The 24,310-nt window shown below is 41.3% G+C and overlaps 1 protein-coding gene across 1 annotated transcript in view; it reads left to right on the plus strand.

Moving 5' to 3' along the window:
• The window catches only part of PTPRR (protein tyrosine phosphatase receptor type R), a 227,503-nt gene that overhangs the window by 180,755 nt on the left and 22,438 nt on the right, over nucleotides 1-24,310 (plus strand). The window contains exons 7-11 of the mRNA XM_089674106.1: nucleotides 773-959; nucleotides 3,780-3,864; nucleotides 12,920-12,999; nucleotides 15,973-16,110; nucleotides 22,218-22,328. Of these exons, the coding sequence (XP_089530232.1) occupies nucleotides 773-959; nucleotides 3,780-3,864; nucleotides 12,920-12,999; nucleotides 15,973-16,110; nucleotides 22,218-22,328 (601 nt within the window). The remainder of the gene's footprint in view (nucleotides 1-772; nucleotides 960-3,779; nucleotides 3,865-12,919; nucleotides 13,000-15,972; nucleotides 16,111-22,217; nucleotides 22,329-24,310) is intronic.

Genomic DNA, 24,310 nt, shown 5'->3' on the forward strand with positions numbered 1-24,310 from the left:
AGTTGTGTAAAGCACGCCCCCACTGGACTGTGGAGTAGTGGAAATGTGTTCTCTGGAGTGACGAATCACGCTTCTCTGTCTGGCAATCCAATGGATGTGTCTGGGTTTTGCAGTTGCCAGGAGAACAGTACTTGACTGATTGCATTTTGCCAAGTGTAAAGTTTGGTGGAAAGGGGAATTATGGTGTGGGGTTATTTTTCAGGGATTGGGCTTGTCCCCTTAGTTCCAGTGAAGGGAACTCTTAAGGTGTCAGCATACCAAGACATTTTGGACAATTTTATGCTTTCAACTTTGAGGGAACAGTTTGGGAATAGCCCCTTCCTGTTCCAACATGACTGTGCACCAGTGCACAAAGCAAGGTCCATGAAGACATGGATGAGCGAGTTTGAGGTGGAGGAACTTGACTGGCCTGCACAGAGTCCTGACCTCAACCCGATAGAACACCTTTGGGATGGATTAGAGCTGAGGCTGTGAGCCAGGCCTTCTCATCCGACATCAGTGCCTGACCTCACAAATGTGCTTCTGGAAGAATGGTCATACATTCCCATAGACACACTTCTAAACCTTGTGGACAGCCTTCCCAGAAGTGTTGAAGCTGTTATAGCTGCAAAGGGTGGGCCAACTCAGTATTGAACCCTACAGACTAAGGATGCCATTAAAGTTCATGTGCATGTAAAGGCAGGCATCCCAGTACATTTGGCAATGTAGTGTACTTGCTAGGAAACCTGAAAACATAACAATTTGATTTATTTTTATGCTTGTTCTGTTGCAGGAGAGGTTCCAATGTATCACTTACCTTGGATATGAGTGGCTTGGGGATTGTTGAACCTTTTACTGTGGCTCCTACTCCACGAGAAAAAGTAGCTATTGAATACCTGCAAACAGCAAGTCGTGTTCTGACAAGACAACAGCTTCATGATGTGGTCCAAAGCTCCCATTTGCTTCACACTGAATTCATGGTAAGATTAAAACAGTTTTGAAGATTAAAAAAAATGTGCATGTCTTGTCTGAAATGAAAAGGTTTTCCATATATTCCATTTTTGCAAAGTATCTTTTTGTTGATTTTTTTTAAACTTTGGCATGAAATAGCGCAATAAATGTCTAGATGGCATTCCATGGTAACTTTCAGAATAATGAACTACTTTATACCTTGCTCATCAAGATTCATTTTGGTCAGATGGCCACATATGGCTAATTTAACAATAAATCCACACTTTTTTCTTTTAATGAATATTTATCTAACCAAGGTTTAATTGAGGTTCACAGTCTTAGAAATTGCTGCATAACTCAGAATGGCCTTAGCAAAATTCCTTAGAAGGTGTTCAGATTTTTTTTAGCATGGCATGATGTGAATCTCCAGCTAAAATTTTGCTGTAAAGGGTGTTATGTTGTCAAGGGCAAGACTTAGGCTAGGTTCAAGTTATTGAGTGTTGGGAATGTGTACACAATCACGCATGTTCCCGACATGAGAGAGAAACACATTGCTCTTTAGCAGATGGGCGGAGGTGCCTTTAATTCTTAATAAAAAAATGTCTCTCACAGCGTCTTTAAACAAGTAACCCCCAAAGTGATGAATTAATCTTTCTTCTTTGTTCGATTCTTTCTCTGCGTGATAATTAATCCTTTCACCACTTGTTACCCTCCAAAAATGATAAAACGCACATAGTGTATTATCCTCAATATGTGCAAAATTATAACTCCGAATCACACTTACAAAAATTTGTGAAAATTGTGCTCCACACTCCACCAAGTGTCCACGTCTAAATATCTGTTATCCTTACTCTTACCCTCTAATTACCGGTACTTGAATATTGCCTCATAATACATTCCACCAATAAAATTCTCCCACGAAGTAATCCATGTCCTTAGTCTGCTTGTCTTCAGCAAACTGTTTGCGGGCTTTCTTGACCATCATCTTTAGAAGAGGCTTTCTTCTTGGACAACAGCCTTGCAGAACAATTTGATGCAGTGTGCGGCGTATAGTCTGAGCCAGGGGCGGACTGACCATTTGGAAACTCGGGCGCTGCCCGAGGGCCCGGGGTCAGTAGGGGGCCCCATGAGATGCCCCTGGTACCTTTTTCATAGGCTTTTTTGAGTTTGGGCAAGGACACAGGGGCCCCATGATCCCCTATTGCCCGGGGGCCCCATGAGTTTTCAGTCCGCCCCTGGTCTTAGCACTGACAGGCTGACCACCCTCTAACCCCTTCAACCTCCGCAGCAATATGTCTATTTCCCAAAGACAACCTCTGGATATGACGCTGAGCACATGCACTCAACTTCTTTGGTCGACCATGGCGAGGCCTGTTCTGAGTGGAACCTGTCCTGTTAAACCACTGTATGGTCTTGGCCACCATGCTGCAGCTCAGTTTCAGGGCCTTGGCAATCTTCTTATAGCCTAGGCTATCTTTTCGTAGAGCAACGATTCTTTTATTCAGATCCTCAGAGAGTTCTTTGCCATGAGGTGCCATGTTGAACTTCCAGTGACCAGTATGAGAGAGTGAGAGCGATAACACCAAATTTAACACACCTGCTCCCCATTCATACCTGAGACCTTGTAACACTAACGAGTCACATGACACCAGGGATGGAAAATGGCTAATTGGGCCCAATGTGGACATTTTCGCTTAGGGGTGTACTCACTTTTGTTGCCAGCAGTTTAGACATTATTGGCTGTGTGAGTTATTTTGAGGGAACAGCAAATTTACACTGTTATACAAGCTGTACACTCACTACTTTACATTGTAGCAAAGCGTAATTTCTTCAGTGTTGTTACATGAAAAGATAGAATAAAATATTTACAAAAATGTGAGGGGTGTACTCACTTCTGTTAGATACTGTAAGTCCCTGACCCATTACAAAAACACAGCTGCTCAAAAAAGCTTAGATGTGAACGTGTCCCATAGGAAACCATTTTAAATGGACTGTAGGGCATTTCTGGAAAAAAGCACTATAAAACGTGTGAACCAGGCCTGATGAAGGGGTCCTGCGAGACTCCAAAACGTTGCCTTGCTGTAACTATGTGATGGTTTATTAAAACCTTTGGACCCATATTGGTGATCCTCGGTGTGCTGGTGACATTTTTTCCTTGCTGATTTTGTTCGGTTCCAGCCGACGGTCACTGCAGCACCCACTTATACACACAGCCATTTTTAACGCAGGAACGTGTGCGTTTGGATCATACACTTGCAACCAGGCCTTAGGATCCCCGCAGTTTCATCAGTCCAGTGCACCCTTTGTCAAGTATTCATTAGGGAGTCTGAAAAAAATAAATCTGGACTTTATACTGTTTTTTGCACGTTCCTCTTTGCACACCCAGTCCCTAGTAGCCAATGATGCAGTCCATCATAGTGATAATAAAAATTAAAAGTAGTGGGACTAAGAGGTAAGATCTGATACTACATGTAAGTGTCAGTGCTCTGCCTGTTAGAACAGCCCTGCATTCTTCAATTGTTGTATTTGCAGTTTTTGCTGCTGGAATTTACAGGTGGCTCTATGTACCTGTTATTTATACAAGCTTCAGTTTTTTTATATAAAAATTGAAAAAAAAATGTTTTTTTAAAAAAAAAAAAAATTGGTTTCTATATATTATTTTAGGTTGTATGAAAACCATCAGACATATGCTTATGTAATAAACACACGGTGACCACATAAGTGAAGTATGTCTAGACATTTTTACCAGTTTACATTAAACAATAAGTGAGAAAGGTCAAGTTCAATCACTTACAGTATACAACAATTACAGGACAGTCGTTAATATCATTGTTTTGTTGTCTAATCAGGAAATACCAATGAACTTCATGGATCCCAAAGAAATTGATATTCCAAGTCATGGAACCAAAAATCGCTACAAAACAATCCTGCCAAGTAAGTGTGTGAATTCAGAAAATATACAGAATTGTAAAGAAACGTACTAGTGGTTTTATTTTATGTTTTCTTTTAAACCATTAAAATTCAACAAAAAAATTTTAAATCACGGATTTAATTGTTAACCACAGAAAAGGCAAGATGCTATATTTTAAGCTTGGCTAAAGTAAGGAAAGGGTTAGAGACTCTGAAATAGGTTTTACTTCACAAAACGTTAGCTTAAGAATAAGAATCTTTATTGTAAGACACATCCAGGGCTGATGCTTCCACTAGGCAAACTAAGCAGACACCTAAGGTACACTGCCACCTAGGGGAGCCTGGGTTCAGCACAGGCTGGCACCCTCTCTGTGTGCGACGCCGACACATCATGAATGATCCTTCAGCTGAGAGGAGGGGCGGCAGAGGGGATGTTGAAAGGACAGAGGAAGATGCCGGGTGTCTGGGGCCAGTGTAGCAGCTGAGCTGCCGCTCCTTCCAGTGTTCCTCTCAGACCCAGTCCCTTACTGCAAGTCGGCTGGTAGCTGCTGATCACTGTGGAGTTCCAGCCCTTCTCTTTCCATTCACCAGCTGAGGCGGAGCTGCGCATGCGGAGGAAGGTAATGTGTGACTCTGATGTCTCGTGTCTGTGTGAGTGTGACCTGTGCAATGCATCAGTAAATGATGACATCATCACGATCCCACAGCCTGCTCTTCTAGTGCCTGCTGGACCTACTGATCTGTGTCAGTGATGGTGGTGGTGTATTGCGTCAGATCTGTCACTGTGTGGGATTGCTCAGTTCCGTTGCCTGCTGTCACAGCGTTTTACTTCCCTCCATTGCCTAGGGATTTCCAAACTGGGATCTGTCAGAGTGTGGATCCATCATCCTCCACTGCCAGCCACACTGCCAGTTGATCCTGCAACTGTCACCCTGCCACTGCCAGCCACAGATACAGTCCATCCGTGACACTGATTTGGTCTTTAATATTGGTGCTGGTAGCATTTGATGGCACTTATTTTTGCAATTTAAAAGAAATTTTGCAGTTTCATGTTTTGCTGATTTAATATTTTTAATTTATAATGTTTTTAAACATTTTTATTTTATCTTTTTTTTGGGGGGGAGGGGGGGCGCAAGTAGCTGGTCTTGCCCAGGGCACAAAATAGTCTACCACCGGCCCTGGACACATCAGTGTAATCTCCAGTTCTCAATGGGTCCAGCTAAAAATAACTGTCACTGTATGGGAAGATCCTGGTGTGTTAGCTTTTTGAATTGAGCCTATACTCACTGGATAGGATAGGTCACCTGGATAGGCGTCACATCAGTGGGGACAAGGGTAGATGTTCCAACCATCCTCTGCAATGATAAAAAATAAGGGGGGTTATTGAAATCTGTGCCCCGTTGGGAACAATTCCCCTCACTTTCAGACCTGATACGTACATCAAGTCAGATAAAGTCTTTTCAACGGACACACACACAGTGTAAAAGCAGTTTTAACCCTTTCCAACTGTATGTACTGGTGCAGGTTACAAAATTCTGTGCATTTCACCCTGGTAATGCTTGTTTCTAGGGATGAGCAAAGGAAATGTCTCTATTGGAGGTCTGTGAGACCGTTAGGGCCCTCTTGCCATGGCATTAACAGCCCTATACTTACTGTATAAAAAAAAATGCTATGCAGACATCTTAAGCATTGTCACAGGCTCCAATGATCAGTGTATTGTTTGTAATATGATTATCTCCTATGATCATCAGCGCCATCTAGTGTCCATAATGCAGTATTTTTTAATTGAGATATTTCAGGCAAAAACCACAATATGGCCATAAGATGGAGCTGACGATCATAGAAAATAGTCATATTACTATCAGTATTTATCATTTGTTACACCTCTGAGAATACTTAAGATTTCTGCACAGCAATTTGTTTTATACATGGACCTTAAGTGTGTTTGTATAGATTTGGGAAAATTTGCCTTATTTAAAAAGAATATCTAAAATAGACATAGAAGAAATAGCAGATTGGGGGACATTTGGACAGAGCAGGTTTTTTATTTACATAGATGTAAACCCAATAACTAAAACCCATTATAATCATTATGTTAATGTAATTTTAAAGTTATTATCAATGTTTATATATCTGTAGTTTCCATTCAAATAATACCTGGTGATACTGCCATGAAGTTCCTTTTTCTGGTACTTCCTTTTATAGAATGACAACATTGTGTCACTGTCTCCCAATTGTTCTCCTGTGTTGTCACCCTGTCTCCTGCACTTCCGGTGGAGACTATAGGCGGCTGTGCTGAGGTTCATTGCACAGGCAAGCTTCACTGTTGCCACCATCTGGAAACCCACCATGAAAACTCAGCTGCCATTGGAGCACTTGCATGTGGGCATAACGTGGCTGCAAATAGGTTGCAGGAGATCAGCAGCTCTTTGATGCAAAAAGAGATAAAGAGGTTAAGGTTTATATCTACTTTAATTGCTCTGTTTTATTAAGAAATACATAAGGAAAGCAAACAGGTAAAATCATTGTGATTGTTACTGATGCACAGGGGGTTATTTACTAAAACTGCTGCAGAATCTGGTGCAGCTGTGGATGTTAGCCAATCAACTTTTTACTTCATCTTGTTCAATTAAAGTGTTACTAAACCCAGGACCCTGCATTCATTATATCTGGTCTCCCACAGTACATAGACCATGGGAATTACATTATTTCAGTAAATATAACCTGCTAAATACCTTTTCTCATCAGCAGTTAGAGCAGTCTTGTGACTTCTGTCAGTTTCTAGCCTAGCTCATGTTAAAGTTTGTAGCAGGAGTTTGTACTTTGCTCTCGGAGGATGCAGGACCCCTGACCTCTGTCTGGACGGTGCTGATTGGCACTGTGCTGATCACATGCACTCTCCCAAGAAAAAGAAAACCCTCTCTAGCAATACACACTAAACTGAGCATGTGCAGAGGGACTCCACACAATATCAGGAGATAAGAGGGGGACACTGGAAAAAGGGGAGGATCAGAGAAGTCAGGATCAAACAGTGCTTTTACACAATGCAGAGGATTAAACCCTTAGGGTTCCACAGTGAGTATAACAAGCATGCTTTTACTGTATATACAGACTGATTTTACTGTTGTGGGTTTAGTAACACTTTAAGCCTTGGAAAGAAAAATTTGGAAGTGCTCAGTTTTTGTGCAGAGCAGTGGGATAATTAATCAATTAGAACAGCGGTACTCACTAATAAAATACCTCTTCGAGCAACCAAAAAAGTAAGCATCAATATTAGTGCAAACAAAGGAAAATCAATAAATAAATAAATACATTAGTGCAACTAAAGAAATTCATAAATCATGCATAAAAAAGTGACCAAGTGACTATGTAAATCAATATAAATAAATCAATATTCATAAATAAATCAGTGTCCAAAAATGTCCATAAAAATATATATAGTGAAAAGTAAATATTTATAAATTTCTTCTTATTAAACCTTCAGTGTTGTGTAAACCCAAAACCACATGAATCCTCTACCAAACAAATTGAATAAACTCACCAGAGCTCCATGCAGGTAAAATTATAACCAGATAAAAGCACTTTGGCTCTGAGAGCAACAATCTGCAGAGGCACACGCTGACTATTGCAACTCCTTACTTGGATTTTCATACACTCAAATGGGACCATAAAGGAAAGGAAGAGGAATCTACATAGCATAAAACCATCCAGGCATTTTATTATGTTAAAAGCTTCAGATTACACTCACATTGAAAAGGTCTAGAACTGACATCGGCAGCTCACCCATACGTGGCAGAGCTCCTGGAGGATGTCAGAGGACGAAACACGTAGGGAGGGGCTTTGTAGTTCACGTCACCATGTATGGGTGAGCTGCCGATGTCCAGTCATGACCGGAGCAAACCTATTATCATTTTTATGTGATGTATGCTAGTGTCAGCTTTGACATTTTTCAATGTGAGTGTAATCTGAAGCTTTTAACATAACAAAATGCCTGGATGGTTTTATGCTATGTAGATTCCTCTTCCTTTCCTTTATGGTCCCATTTGAATGTATGAAGATCCAAGTAAGGAGTTGCAATAGTCAGCGTGTGCCTCTGCAGATCGTTGCTCCCAGAGCCAAAGCGCTTTTAGCTGGTTTATAATTTTACCAGCATGGAGCTCTGGTGAGTTTATTCAATCCGTTTGGTAATGGATTTCATGTGGTTTTGGGTTTACACAATACAGAAGGTTTAATAAGAAGAAATTCTGGGGAATATATATATCTATAGATATAGATATCTATATCTATAGATATATATACATATATATAGATATATATATCTATATATATTTACTTTTCACTATATATATTTTTATGGACATTTTTTGGACACTGATTTATTTATGAATTGATTAGTTTACGGTATATTGATTTACATTCACTTTTTTTAGTTGCACTAATGTATTTATTTATTGATTGATTTTCCTATGTTTGCACTAATATTGAAGCTTACTTTTTTGGTTGCACGAAGAGATATATTATTAGTGAGGAGCACTGTTCTAATTGATTAATTATCCCACTATCACCTTGGTTTCAAGGATTAGATAGCTGCTATTCCTCTTTTTGGTCATATATATTTTTTACATTTTTGTTCTTTTGTAGTTTTTTCTTCCTTTTTTATTGTTTTCTAATGGCGCCGTCCATATTTTAGTAATATCTGTGCAGAGCAGCACGAGATTTTGCAGTCACCAGTTTTAGTAAATCTCCCCCACAGTGTCCATGAAGATTTCAGGCATTGAAACATGCCTGTTTGGTGCACTTTGTTATATTATGTGAACAGTATGCACTATATACCCTAAATAGGCTTTTCCTTTTTAGTTTCATGGGTAAAAGGGGACATAGAAAAATAAGCAGGCAGATAGAGACTTTTCATTATATTTATATGCAATTTGCCTGTTCCATCTGTATACAAGTCTATAGAGTCAAGAGCAAAGTAATCTTGTGCCTTTGATGTTAGCTGACTGTAGCCAGCAGAGGTCACTGTTTCACCAGCTTGTCTGCTTGTAGTGGACTAGCTTCCATTGTATGATGAATGATTTGTTTATAGGTTTTGTAAATTATTTCTGTCTAGATTACATAATATGTTATATTTTTTAAAAAAACAATTTTATTTGTAGCCATTTACTAATTAGATACATTCAGACAATGGGTTGGGCAAACAGGCTGTTCACTTTAAATGGGAAGTTTAGTTTTGCAAGGGAATTTTCCCTAAAGTTTATTAAATGTGGTGAAATTTCACTATTCAAAAAATACCCAATACCATGCATGGAAAATGAAAAAAAAACAGTAATACTTTCTTGCACATGATTGGATGATGGAAGTCAGTAGAGTTTCAACCAGGGGCGGACTGACCATTCGAGCACTCGGGCACTGCCCAAGGGCCCAGGGTCAGTAGGGGGCCCCATGAGATGCCCCTGGTACCTTTCATTGGCTTTTTCATAGGCTTTTTTGGGTGTGGATGAGGACACAGGGGCCCCATGATCCCTTATTGCCCGGGGGCCCCATGAGTTGTCAGTCCACCCCTGGTTTCAACCCATTCACTAAGCTCTGGGTAAAATTACTTTGCAAAGTGCAACAATCTATTTGCCTTTATTAAACAACCCCAGTATGTCAGTGTCTGGGTCTCCTGCAGCTTCCAGGAACTACGCAGGGCCAAAATCCTGGCCTCGAGAGGAAATGTAATTAAAGCCGGCCATACATTTTATTTATTTCAGGTACTTATATAGCTCCATCAATTTACGCAGCGCTTTACATATATATATTGTACATTCACATCAATCCCTAACCCTCAAGGAGTGTACAATCTAAGGTCCCTAACTTACATTCATACATACACATACTAGGGACAATTTAGACAGGATCCAATTAACCTACCAGCATGTCTTTGGAGTGTGGGAGGAAACCGGAGTACCCGGAGGAAACCCACACAGTCACAGGGAGAACATGCAAACTCCAGGCAAGTGGTGCCAGGTTTGGGATTCGAACCAGTGACCCTAGTACTGCCAGGCGGAAGTGCTAACCATTTAGCCACTGTGCTGCCCTGCCCTGCCATTGGTTGAATTCTGAAAGAATTTTCTTTCGAAAATCTTTTCTAAGAAATTCCACACCATTAGTGGGCCACAGCAAGGGGCAATTTTTGGGAGACCATCAAATTTGAGCGATTGGGAATGTTGGAAATTTTTTGAAAAATGAACGAATTTCTAATCAATGATGGGAGAATAGTGCGGAAAACGTAATCAAAAAACAAATGAGCTGTGACCTGGAAAGAAAAGAAACTATTGGCCACAAAAATTATTTTCTGTAGCAACTTGAGTTGAAATTAACCACAAGCCTACAGGGCACGTATACCCCCTTCCTGCCCAGGCCAATTTCCAGCTTTCAGCGCTGTCGCACTTTGAATGACAATTGCGCTGTCAGAAAACACTGTACCCATATGAAATTTTTATCACTTTTTTGTGACATCTAGAGCTTTATTTTGGTGGTATTTAATCACCTCTGGGTTTTTTATTTTTTCTTAAACAAACCAAAAACCACTAAAAATTTTGGGAAAAAAAAGTTTTTTCTTAGTTTTTGTTATAAAATTTTGTAAATAAGTGATTTTTCTCCTTCACTGATGTGCACTGATAGGCTGCACTGATGGACACTGATAGGTGGCACTGATGGGCACTGATGAGGAGGCACTGGTAGGTGACACTGATGGGCATTGACAGGCATCACTGGTGGGCACTGAAAGGCAGCACTGATAGGCAGCACTGATATACGGCACTGACTGGCACTGATAGGCGGCACTGACTGGCACTGTTAGGCGGCACTGACTGGCACTGATTGGCGGCACTGACAGGCACTGATAGGCAGCACTGATACGCACTGATAGGCGGCACTGACTGGCACTGATATGCGGCACTGATAGGTGACACTGATTGGAATTGATAGGTGGCACTGACTGCCACTGATGGGTGACACTGAAAGGCAGCTCAGATGGGCACTGATATGTGGCATTGATGTGGCACTGATGGGCACTGGCACGAGGCACTGATGAGCACTGACACAAGGCGCTGATGGACACTGACAGGTGGCGCTGCTGGGGCTACACTGATCATCAGTGCCCTGATGATCAGTGTACATGTCCCTTTGCGGCAAGCTGATTACCGGCTCTCCTTTCCTCACGAGCTGTCAGCGTGACAGCTCGAGAGGAGAGAAATGCCGATAACCGGCATTTCCCTGTTTACATGTGATCAGCTGTGATTGGGCACAGCTGATCACATGACCGAGCTGACATCTTTGGCTCTTTCCGTGATCGGAGATCCGCTGTGTCCAAGGGAGCTGGAGCCACGCATGCGCAGTGAGAATGGGAGGACGTCATATGACGTCCTCCCAGAACGAGAGAACCACCTTGCGTCTGTCATATTACTATATGGCGGGCGGGCGGGAGGTGGTTAAAGGCTTGCTTGGTCGAATTTCAAAATCAATGGTGGTGCCATCTGATTACAAATTGCACTACATTTCCGATTTTCTAAAGAAAATTAGTTTGGAATTCGACCCATGTATGGCCTGCCTTAGAGGTCTCAAAACTGCATACCCTCCAACACTGCTTGCTCAGCAACATCTGCACAAATTCAGAAAGAACAGTTTCTTAGGCAGCGTATCAGTGATGAGCTCAGGCATGTTTGGACACAAGTCCGAACCCTCCTGAGCTATTGCGCTGGAAAGCTGTCAAAATATTTCCCGCTCTGCATCTGCACATGTTGTATGCACAGTGCTGTGGCTGCTTTCTGAACAGTGACTACATCTAATAGAACACAGTCATTCTTCCACCAATCATTTTCCACCTGGCCTAGTTGATTTTTAAATCGACTTTTATTAAGCTGGTTGGTGCTTGCAGGGCCACTTCACAGCTCAAATTTTGGCCGACAATTCTTCTTTCCTAGAAATAAAACTAGGATTACCAGATATTTGCCTTAGGGCAGGGGTGGGCAACTGTGGCCCTCCAGCTGTTGGTGCACTACAAGTCCCATCATGCCTCTGCCTTTGGGAGTCATGCTGTCAGTTTTGCATTGCCTCATGGGACTTGTAGTTCTACAACAGCTGGAGGGCCACAGTTGCCCAGCCCTGCCTTAGGGCATCTCTTCAAGTGTTATCTATAGCCAGTCTTATTTTTTAAAATGGTTTTGGTTCTGATCAGTGCACTGGACCCACACGGATGTACACTATGGGATGTACGTGGAGATCTGTGTAGCCAGCCACCTGTCATGGATATCAACAGACTGCGTGCATGTCCCTATCTGGAACACCTGTGCATCCAGGCAGCTGAAGACAGCCCTTTGCATGAGCATATAGAATGGTACACTTGTGTCAATGAGGCCTTAAGCTGGCCATAGATGGATCAAATCTTGGCCAGCTCAACAGGGACTGGCTGAGATTCAATGCATCTATGGGAAGGCTGGTTATACTGAAGTCAATCCTTCAATCAACTTCAGTACAAACAGCCTGTCATATTTTTTGCATGTAATTGCTGCCAGCAGCTATAGCCCCCAGCAGTGATCATTGTGTTCTTCTGGCAGGGAAGAACACAATAGTGCTGCGAGAGGGACAACTGTGGCATTTTTGATTTCCTATCACTTCCTGTCCCACAGGTATTGATCACCAAAAAAAGAAAGTGGGTAAAGCTTCCCCACACAGTTAGAACAACTTAGCAGGGGTTCTAACCCTTCCCACCTTCTGAAACTGAAATCTGAAACTTGGCTTTTGATATATGTTCATTTAGTTTTTCATTTCTTTCATTTAGTTTTTCATTTAGCTTTGCTGTTTCAGTTTTTGAGAGTCATTTTGTGCTACACTTTTACAATAAAGTGCATGTGTCAGTGATACAAGGAAAATATACCTTCCATTCATAGTCAAAAATAAGAAAAATGTGATTTAAACTGGAGAATATTACCTACAATCTGTATGAAAAATGATAACTGCATACGTTATATATGTTGCATTTGATTATATTGACTTTCTAACTATGCATTCTCTCTCCTGTTCTTTGCTTCCTTAGATCCAGTAAGTAGAGTGTGTTTGAAACCAAAGAATGTGAAAGATACATTGAACACCTATATAAATGCTAATTTTATCAGGGTAAGTGCTGCTGGTTCATGCTCCTGGTATCCTCATCTTGGTAAAAAATCGTTGAAATGTTTATTTTTTGTCAGTGACGAGCCTTGTATTAAATTGGGCACAGCTTTACAGAGGTATTGCTATGTTTTGGCGGATGGGGGAAGGGAAGGCATTTATATGTGTCATAATTTTGGATATTGGGATTCTGAGAGATACTCAAATGTAACATTTTATGTTGCCTGATTTAAGCTTTTTCATGGAAAGCATACTATTAAAACAACACTAATATTCCAGTGTTCAAAAATGATCCATACACATCCACTACCTATTGGCTCTGTAATCTATTTTTCATGCAATCCTTTCTTAATGTGCTTTATTTATTTATTTCAGGTACTTATATAGCGTCGTCAATTTATGTAGCGCTTTACATATATATTGTACATTCACATCAGTCCCTAACCGTCAAGGGGTGTACAATCTAAGGTTCCTAACTCACATTCATACATACACATACTAGGGCCAATTTAGACAGGATCCAATTCACCTACCAGCATGTCTTTGGAGTGTGGGAGGAAACCGGAGTACCCGGAGGAAACCCACTTTTCTGCTTCCTTGTTATGTCCTCTGTGAGCTCCCAAACCTCTGCTTTTCCCCCTCATTTCCATTTGCTTGGAGTGAACAGTGTACTTTAGTTGCAGTCATGTGAGCTGCTCTATGCACACTACAAATCCCATAGTCTCTCAATGACGTGCAGCTCCACCCCCACTGTCATTCTATGAATGTGCTCCTGTTGCCTCCTGGGATATGTCTCGAGGCTACCCCAGGGACAGCTGTGAGCATGACATGTAATTCTGGCCTAGGCCATAAGGGCAGCAGGGGATAGGTATTAAAAAAAAAAAGAAAAGCAAAAGAACTAGCCCCTCTTGGAAAAAAAATATTATTACTGTGGGGTGAGGACAGAGCCAGAGACTCCTAGTCATTTTGCTGAGTAAAGTTCCGCTTTAAAGCTCTATGCACACTGTACACCAAAGGACACCTAGGAGCAAGGGTGGACTGACCATTTGGAAACTTGGGCACTGCCGGAGGGCCCGGGATCAGTAGGGGGCCCCATGAGATGCCCCTGGTACCTTTTTCATAGGCTTTTTTGAGTTTGGGCAAGGACACAGGGGCCCCATGATCCCCTATTGCCCGGGGGCCCCATGAGTTGTCAGTCTGCCCCTGCTTAGGAGGAAAGCAGCTTGAAAAGCATGGTAAACGCCATTTGTGCATGCACTTTTATGCGCGTTCATGTGTATATATGCGTGTTCACATGTTTAGTATCAATGCATTCTGTTGCTCAGAATATTAATTTATTATGCGTGTTTATGCGCTTTTTTTCATCCCAAAGACTCCTCTTCAGGACACTAAAATGAAGGGGTTTTTTTCTACCTCTAAATGATCCTGCTTCTAAACACCTGTAAACGCCTATGTGTGCATGCACAGATAGACTAACATTGAGGGACGTTTAGAGGCAGAGGAAAATAAAATTAAAACGCCTGTAAAATGGGCATTTTTTAACTGCAGTGTGCATGAGGCCTAAATATTGTCACATTGCGGTTGATTTACTAAAACTGGAGAGTGCAAAACCTGGTGCAGCTCTGCATGGTAGCCAATCAGCTTCTAACTTCAGCTTAAATTAACCACTTGCCCTCCTGAAAATTTGCCGCCCTTCCTGACCGGGCCATTTTTTTGAGATTCTGCGCTGCGTTACTTTAACTGACAATTGCGCGGTCATGCAATGCCGTACATAAATTCATTTTGCCGTTTTTTCCCACAAATATAGCTTTCTTTCAGTGGTATTTGATCACCTTTGCGTTTTAATTTTTTACACTTTAAACAAAAAAAGGCCGACAATTTTGAAAAAAAAAATATATTTTTAAATTTTTGCTATAAAACATATCCAATAAAAATTTTAAAAATAAAATGTCTTCATAAATTTAGGCCAAAATGTATTCTGCTCCATGTATTTGCTAAAAAAAGATCCCAATATTTGTATATTAATTGGTTTGCGTGAAAGTTATAACGTCTACAAATGGCGGTATTTATACTAGAATTTTTTTTTTTTTGTTATACTAGTAATGGCGGCGATCAGCGACTTATAGTGGGACTGCGGGACTGTGGTGGGCTTTCCAACCTGGGTGGCAACTGACTAACTGCCACTGACATCCCAATGACACTAATACAGTGATCAGTGCTAATAAAATGCACTGACTCTGTACTAATGACACTGGGCAGGAAGAGGCTAACATCTGGGGTGATCAAAGGGTTAACTGTGTGCTGTGTGTGTTTTGCTTTGGAGACATGCTGTGCAGAGACATACAGAGCAGCATGTCCATGCTGACAGGAGAGAGACCTGTGTTGTTTACACACAGGTCTCTCCCCTGTCAGCTTTGCCGACAATCGCCGAGTGCCAGCTGGGAAATGCCGGCCGGGCCCGATGATTGATATATATACGTGATTTTGTGCAGCCACGCCGCCCTGTAGCAGTACGTCTACTATAGGGTGGAGGACAAGTGGTTAAGCTTGACAGTAAAACCTGGAAGCTGATTGGTTTCTATGTAGAGCTGCTCTGAGGAAAGGGACTTGTCCCCGAAACGTGTCAGCCTCTTGACCGCACTGACAGTTGGAACACCTTACCTGCCATTGTGGCCATCTTCATTATGCAAATGCTTTAATACATGCTTTGTCTGCGAGTATGTTTTTGTCTTTTATATGTTTGAATAAACCTTGGATAATGTACTAGGTGTGTGCGCCACCTGTTTACTCTTTTAAAATCTGACTGTCAATAGGAGTGCAAAGATGTTGAAAGCATGGACCTCTACATATTTATGGATAAAGCATGTTAGACGCTAATGGCTTCTATCCTCTTACTGGAGTTTCTCTTTATGTAAAAACAACACTGTTATAGAGTATATCCACTATACAAGTAAATACAAGCTTTCTGATTTACTGCAGGGTTATGGTGGAACGGAGAAGACCTTTATTGCTACACAAGGACCAATGATTAACACAGTAAATGACTTCTGGCAAATGGTTTGGCAAGAAGATGTTCCTGTTATTGTTATGATCACCAAGCTCAAGGAAAAAAATGAGGTATCGTTCATTAAAATAAATAATGAATCTAACATTTTAACCTGCTTTCCTGCTCTTCTGGTGGTCACCTTAATTCTTGTGAACATTGCTGTAGCCTCAGTTCATCAAGCAAAACCGTAAAAGTCAACTATCTCCTATTTGGATTTCAGATCAGTCCGATCAGTGAGTCCAATTGTTTCAGCTGATGGTTTGACCTGCTCATGTATATAGAAAGACACACAGTTTTTGGTTTCCAGCTCTTCATAATGTAGCATGGCACTGTAAAAAGACTTTTCAGAAGACTTGGCGTCAGTTCACACCACAAAAGCGCACTCTGGATGCATTCTGGATGTGTTTTTGGTTACAGTTCACACCATACTCCGTTTTGGTGCTTTTTTTAAGCATTTTACTATTTTCCAGTACATTTCTGTGCAGAAAAAATGCAGCATATTCTACTTTTTTTTTGCACCAGTTTAAACTACGGCCATTAGAATACATGGAAAACACTGTGCATTCATTTATGATGGACTGGACTGCATTTGGTGTGAACCAGCCCTTAAAGTCTATGAATAGCAAAAACTTTTAATTTTAGTTTTGGATGGAATGAGAAAGAATGAGAACCCCTATCAAGTTTTCATCACTGCCTCTTTCTCCCCTGGAAAGTTTTGCCCTCTCTGCTTGTCTTGATGGTCTTTTGTTACCAAGACAGAAAGTGTTGGAAAATCCCACATTTTTTGTTGTCACCAATACAGAAGGTAAAGAGAAAAATTACAAAGGAGTTCTCATTTAACCATCTGCACACTGCTATACCCCCTACTTACGTCTAGCTAACTTTTGAAAACTAAAAACAGGGATTCCTGTTCTCATTATATTCCAATATATGTTTAAGATGGACAGCTGTGTCAAAGTGATCCTCTCTGGTCACTGGTCAAATAGACATGATGCACCAATAAGGAACAGACAGACAGGACTGAAAGAGGTCTACAGACCTAGATTGCACTCTGCAATAGAATTGAAAAACATGTTTGATGTGGCCACACTTCCTTAGCAAACTGTATGACTGATATATTCTGTATGTGTATATATATATATATATATATATATATACACACACTGCTCAAAAAAATTAAAGAAACACTTGGAACACATCAGATCTCAATGGGGAAGATTATCATGCTGGATATCTATATTGATATGGACTGGGTAATGTGTTAGGAACGAAAGGATGCCCCATCGTTTGATGAAAATGAAAATGGTCAACCTACAGAGGACTGAATTCAAAGACACCCCGAAAATCAAAGTGAAAAAATGATGCAGCATTTTGCTTCATTTTGCTAAAATTTGACTGCAGCAACTCAAAATGGTACTCAGTAGTTTGTATGGCCCCCACGTGCTTTTATGCATGCCTGACAACGTTGGGGCATGCTCTAATGAGATGACAGATGGTGTCCTGGGGTATTTCCTTCCAGATCTGGACCAGGGCATCACTGAGCTCCTGGACAGTCTAAGGTGCAACCTGGCGGCATCGGACGGACCGAAACATGATATCCCAGAGGTGTTCTATTAGATTTAGGTCAGTCTAGCATGGGGGCCATTCAATGGTATCAATGCCTTTATCCTCCAGGAATTGATACCATTGAATGGCCCCCATCACCTGCATACTCTTGCCACATGAGGCTGGGCATTGTCGTGCACCAGGAGGAACCCAGGACCTATTGCACCAGCATAGGGTCTGACAATGGGTCCAAGGATTTCATCCCGATACCTAATGGCAGTCAGGGTGCCCTTATCTAGCATGTAGAGGTCTGTGTGCCGCTTTATGGATATGCCTCCCCAGACCATCACTGACCCACCACCAAAATGGTCATGCTGAATGATGTTACAGGCAGCATAACATTCTCCACAGCTTCTCCAGACCCTTTCACGTCTGTCACATGTGCTCAGGGTGAACCTGCTCTCATCTGTGAAAAAGCACAGGGTGCCAGTAACGGACCTGCCAATTCTGGTGTTTAATGGCATATGCCAAACAAGCTCTATGGTGCCGGGCAGCGAGCACAGGGCCAACTAGAAGATGTCAGGCCTTCAGGTCACCCTCATGAAGTCTGTTTTTGATTGTTTGGTCAGAGACATTCACACCAGTGGCCTGCTGGAGGTCATTTTGTAGGGCTTTGGCTGTTCCTCCTCCTCCTCCAAAGGAGTAGATACCGGTCCTGCTGATAGGTTAAGGACCTTCTACGGCCTTGCCCAGCTCTCCTAGAGTAACTGCCTATCTCCTGGGATCTCCTTCATGCTCTTGAGATTGTAATTTCAAAAAGCAAAAAAGGAAAAATGGATTTAGCTCAATACCGCTACACAAATCACTTTTTAACTATTGTATAAAAAAGTAAGAATAATTTTGACAAATATCATTAATATAAAAACTACTTCATTTATTAACAAAAATTACAAAGAAACACACTCAAAAGAAAACAAACTCCACTAAAAACCCTTAACCACTTCAATACAGGGCACTTTTACCCCCTTCCTGCCCAGACCAATTTTCAGCTTTCAGTGCTCTTGCACTCTGAATGACAATTACTCAGTCATGCTACACTGTACCTCAATAAAACTTTTATAATTTTTTTTCACAGAGATAGAGCTTTATTTTGGTGGTACTTAAACACTGCTGGTTTTTTTTTGTTTTTTTGCAAAATAAGCAAAAAAAAAGGGCGAAAATAAAAATAAACCTTTTTTTTTGTTTCTATTAAAACATTTAGCAAATAAGTAAATTTTCTTCATACATTTAGGCAAACGTTTTTACTGCTACATTTCTTTGATAAAAATAACCCAAATCAGGGTATATTATTTAATCTGTATGAAAGTCATAGAGTCTACAAGCCATAATTGAAAATTGATCACACCTTATTTACTGACGTTCTATCTCATTTCTTGAGGCCCTAACTTACCAGGAAAGTAAAAATACCCCCCAAATGACCCCTTTTTGGAAAATAGACAGTCCAAGCTATTTAGTAAGAGGCATGGTGATTTTTTTGAAGTTGTCATTTTTTCCATCAATTCTTGGGAAAATGAAAAAATTATTATTATTTTTTTTTTAACACAAAATTGTCCTATTAACAAGTTATTTTTCTCAGACACGGCATGCATACTTGTAATTACACCCAAAAACACATTCTGCTACTCCTCCACATATGTGAGACTTTCATAGCCTGGCCACATACAGAGGCCCAACATCCAAGTAGCACCAGCAGGCATTCTAGAGGCATAAATTACACTTTTAATTTCCTGACTACCTATCACATTTTTGAAGGCCCTGGAGGACCAGGACAATGGAATTACCCACAAAATGACACCATTTTGGAAAGCAAACACCCTAACGTATATTCTATGAGGCATAATGTAAATGGCCAAATGCAAAAAATAAATTGCAACTTTTTTGTACCAGAAAAGGGACTTTCTTGTTGACAAAAAGGGCTGTAGCATCTGGTCATTTAAATCCACCACCCCCCCATGAACCGATTATAATCGTGGATACATTCAGGTTTTTGGATATGGCCGCTGCTTTCCACTGAGGTGTCATTGTGGATGGTGGATAGGACGTAAACATCTCTCTTATCCCTCCACTGCATGGCCAACACTTCCTCGTTTCTCAGACTGATGGGTCCACTAATGGCTCCATTGACAGATCCACTGATGGGCTGATATGACAGATCCACTGGTGGCACTGACAAGGACTCTTTAGTAGGTTCAGTGTGGTGTGGTGAAAGGGTTTGAAAAACTCACTGTTCCTAGGTTCTGGTGTGTAAGGAGAAGATAGTAACAGTGAGTGATCATTGTGTGTTTACACTTATGATCAGCTGTGACCTGTCATTGGCTCTTTACCTCCAGCGGGGAAGTGCTGTGTCCGAGGGACACAGCCTTACAGAAACAGCTGCACTGCGTGCCCCCGAGAGCACGCATGCGTGGTACGATTCACAGGATGTCGTATGACACTCAGTCACAGGGAGAAGAGGACCGCCCGGCCATCACTCCGCTATAGGCCAGACGACAACGTGTTAAACAATCATGTTCTGGGGCCTATAGGATTCATATATCATATTTTAAATTTTAAAAAAGTTTATCGTAACTTCCTACTGAGAGGTCTCAGGAAAACAGGGACAGTAATAGATATAGATAGGTAGAAGTTGGAAAGGTGACCACGAAGAATATATATTTTCCAGTATGCTGGATAGTTATTTCAAAGTCCACCATAAACAGTATATGGTTATCAAAGATATGTACGTAGATTTTTGTGCACAAATTTTCCTCAAAAGATACACTCCAGTTTGATAACAGGTCTCATTAAATCTGCCCTGTTTAGGGGCTGTTCAATTGTATTTGTATCCTAGATTCCATACATAGACAAAGTTGAATAAGGTGGCTGTAATCAAGCAAATAGTTTCGAAAACAACATAATGTGGTCAAGAGGAGGTGAAAATGATGGTATAGGGGCATATGTTGCCCAAGGTTTGCTCCATGTGATTGTTGGCCTCCCTCACATGAAAAATTTGTGCCATTCAAAAGGTATCCATATAGACTTTTTGACTGTGTCTGAAAGTCTGGGTTTTGACCACCACTGCAAGTGGGGCTGAATTACATCACTGCTTCCTGGAGAAAGAACTACAGAAGAGGTGTGCCAAGACCAGTGGCTGGGGTGAAAAGGAAGAATAGCAGCCATGCGTCTTACAAGCAGGAAACTAAAGAGAATTAACAATTTGATTTGAAAATGAATAGGCTATTTCAGAGCAACTACTGAGTGAACCAGAAGATGAATGACATATTCAGTGAAGGTGGGAAATCAATAACAAGGAGATGTAAAGAAGTTTTTGCTTGTAGTTCTGCTTTAACCTCTTGGCGCCAGCCGAACGCAAATGTGCGGCCTCCCGGCGTCTGGGCCTAGATGCCGAGCAGCCGCACATTTGCGCTCTATTAAAAAAAATGTGCTGAGAGTTCGCGCCCTCACGTAAAGGTCCCGATCTCCTCTTTCGACCGGGACATTTCCCTATCATATGACTGCCGTGACAGCAAATCACAGTGGTCACATAACCCTAAAACCCCACCCTCCCGACTTGTGGAACCCTTAGAGGGTCGGGAGGCGCCAGCGCCAAGCGGTTAAATCCTATCTCTGACCAGTCACATTTGGCTGTGCAGGATAACAGGCTCAGGGGTTGCAAATCCACAGAAAAAATTGTGGCGTAGATTTTGTTGACAAGCAGCCTGATTTGCATCTAACAAATGGAAAATATAAAAATGATACTATGATCTCTGCTTCACAGCTATATATTTGGTACTTTTGTACTGACAAGTTTTCCACATGACATTAACTATGTTGCAGGGTTAGAAGAGAATGTAATGAATAGGCTGGTCATGGTGAAGCTATATTTTTAGTCCTTTGTTTCCCATGCTTATAATTTCCCTTAGATTCATTGGGAGGAGTAGGGGCCGCAGATCAGATAATGTGACAATGTGAACATTTCCAGAATGGGTGGCAGCTGAACTTTTCAATGTTTTCTTTCCCCCTAGTCATCTTATAAGGGAGCTTGTTACTAGTTTTTAGGCAGTGATTGCACTATGGCTATAAGTGTTTTACAAGCTTCTGTGGCTCTCCATAACCCTGTACCAGGTCAGTTGTTCCCTTATTAGTATTGTGTATTTTGTACTATTGTTTTATATATTAATTCAGCTAAACTGTGTTGCATAATGGATAGATTGCACTAGGTACCTACAGTGAAATGATCCTTGAGTTGAAAAGGAATTTGTCTTAAAAGAAAATGGTACATTTGAAGAATGTGGAGTATATGGTTTACAGAACATTTATGTTTTGTCACATAATTAGAAAAGTTATAACAAGTGGAAATACACATACGGTAATGCTAAGGCTAGCATTAAAAAGGAGTAGCTGGGTTTAGTACAAATAAAGTACAGTAACCGATAGCAACCAGATGAAAGTCAATATTTTTCTAGTCTTACCATTTTTAAACCTGATCTGATTGGTTGTTATAATTGCTCCTACTTTATCTGTGTACTTGAGTTGATAAATATAACCATTAAAAAAAGTTAATAACTTAACAGAATGTTTTTTTCCTGTATAGAAGTGTGTGCTTTACTGGCCGGAGAAGAGAGGAATTTATGGAAATGTGGAAGTGCTTGTCAACAGTGTCCATGAACATGAATATTATACTATCCGAATTCTCACATTAAAGGTAATTCATTACTTCATTAATATTTTTTTATATGTTACAGAGTTAAAACAGCCCTACATTTAGTGTTATAGGGCAATTTTAAATTAATTGAATGTGTCCGTTTTTGATCAACGATTCAGAATTTGTAGGACCTCCCAATGAAGGTGGGCAACAGCAGAAATTCTGAGTAAAAAAAACTGTTATGTTTCATTGTGTTATAATTGCATTTTTCAGAATGCTTATTTATAAAAGTAACAGAAAAGTAGCTGTTTATGGCCTGCAATTCACTCATATAGTTAGATCAAGATTCTGGCAGGCTGAGTTACCCTCACTCTTCCTTTATTTCTTCTGTTCTCCAGCAGAAAGACCTCAATGCTTGAGTTTCCACCTCTGCCTGACAGCTAAAAACATGTTCCTGTATATTCCATTAAGAAAAAGGCAGGGCATGCTAGAAATTCCAGCAGGGGGATCCTACTGCAATAGGAAGAAGGGTTAGTCACACACCGGAGGATTGATGAGTATAGTGAATATTTATTGATCCATAGGACTCATAAAACACCAGAACATGTATAAAGGACTTGTTAACGTGTTTCACATGATCTCGTGCTTAACCCTCAGATGCCAAGCACACACAAATATGTGGCCTCTCAGCGTCTGGGCCTTGACACTGAGCGGCCGCATATTTGCCTGCCATTAGAAAATGCATATGTGCTGATATGTCCATGACTCACAGAAAGGCTCTGATCTCCCCTTGCGATCGGGACCTTTTCCGATCATGTGACCGCCGTGACGACGAATCATGGTGGTCACATGACCCTAAAACCCGCCCGACTCCCGGCTTCTGAAACTCTTAAAGGGCTAGGAGACGCTGGCGCAAAGAGATTAATCATAATCATTGGTTATGATTAAGCACTAGAAAATGTGAAATGCGTTAACAGGTCTTGTATACATGTCCTGGTGTTTAATGTGTCCTATGGATCAATAAATATTCACTATACTCATCAATCCTCCGGTGTGCCGCTAACCCTTCTTCCTATTGCATCATGTGTGGTGGTGAGCCAGAGCCTGCACCTGTCTTGGATTGATCCAGATTGTTTTCCTGAGCGGTAATACTTCTGTTTTTTGGAGGGAAATCCTACTACTGGAGGGCCTGACATGTATATAAAAAGAGAGGTTTTGCATAGACTTACCGAGTTGACTTAATTTATTCACTGTATTTTCAGAAAACCTAGCTAAAGCCCAAATATTTGCACAAAAGTAGATTTCTCTGTAATGATAGGACAAATGAATGAAGTGGTCATACCACCAAGTGTAATGACTATTATGTCTGTAATGATAAATGATCTCTAATGTATAAATACACAACAAAATGTGGTGCGCTAACTCCTCATTATAAATAGAGACTTATAAGCAGGGCTTTTTTTCAGCTGTAACGTGGTGCAACTCAGTTCCACCACCTCTGGTTCAGGCCCCCTCTGTTCCCGGCTCACCACTATCACTTGTAAACACAGAAGTCTGGATTCTGTGTTTACAAGTGACAACATGTCTGCCAGTGGCTCTCGCAGATCTGATCTCCTGAGCGATTGGGGACATGAGAAATTCAGGTGCCTGGGATGCACTGCGTTCATGGGCAGGAGGGGGATCATCGTGTTGGTAGGTTGCAGCCTCTGTGATCTCCATTTTTTCCTGGTGCCGGATGCTGACAGGGGGTGCAGGAGCAGGATGCCAGCAGAGCTTCTGGGCTCTGTGAAGGTCCTGGCCAGTTATTGGGGTGATCCCGGATTCCCGGCACAGTGACAGCTGCCCCCAGTGTAGCGGTAAAATGAGTATTTCGTGACGATATGTATTCCCTGAAGCAACTGCGCATGTGCCGGTTTCAGGCCAAAGAAGCTGATCTCCGACTTTAGCACAGAGCTGCCACAGTTAACCCCTTACAGGCTGCAAACAGCTGAAGCTGATCCCACAGATCACTATGGGTTGCAAGATCAGTTAACGCCTTATAG

This window comes from Staurois parvus, unplaced genomic scaffold (assembly GCF_062004578.1).
Source record: "Staurois parvus isolate SC_StPar_1 unplaced genomic scaffold, SC_StPar_1.0 ptg000147l, whole genome shotgun sequence".
NCBI classification, from domain to species: Eukaryota; Metazoa; Chordata; class Amphibia; order Anura; family Ranidae; genus Staurois; species Staurois parvus.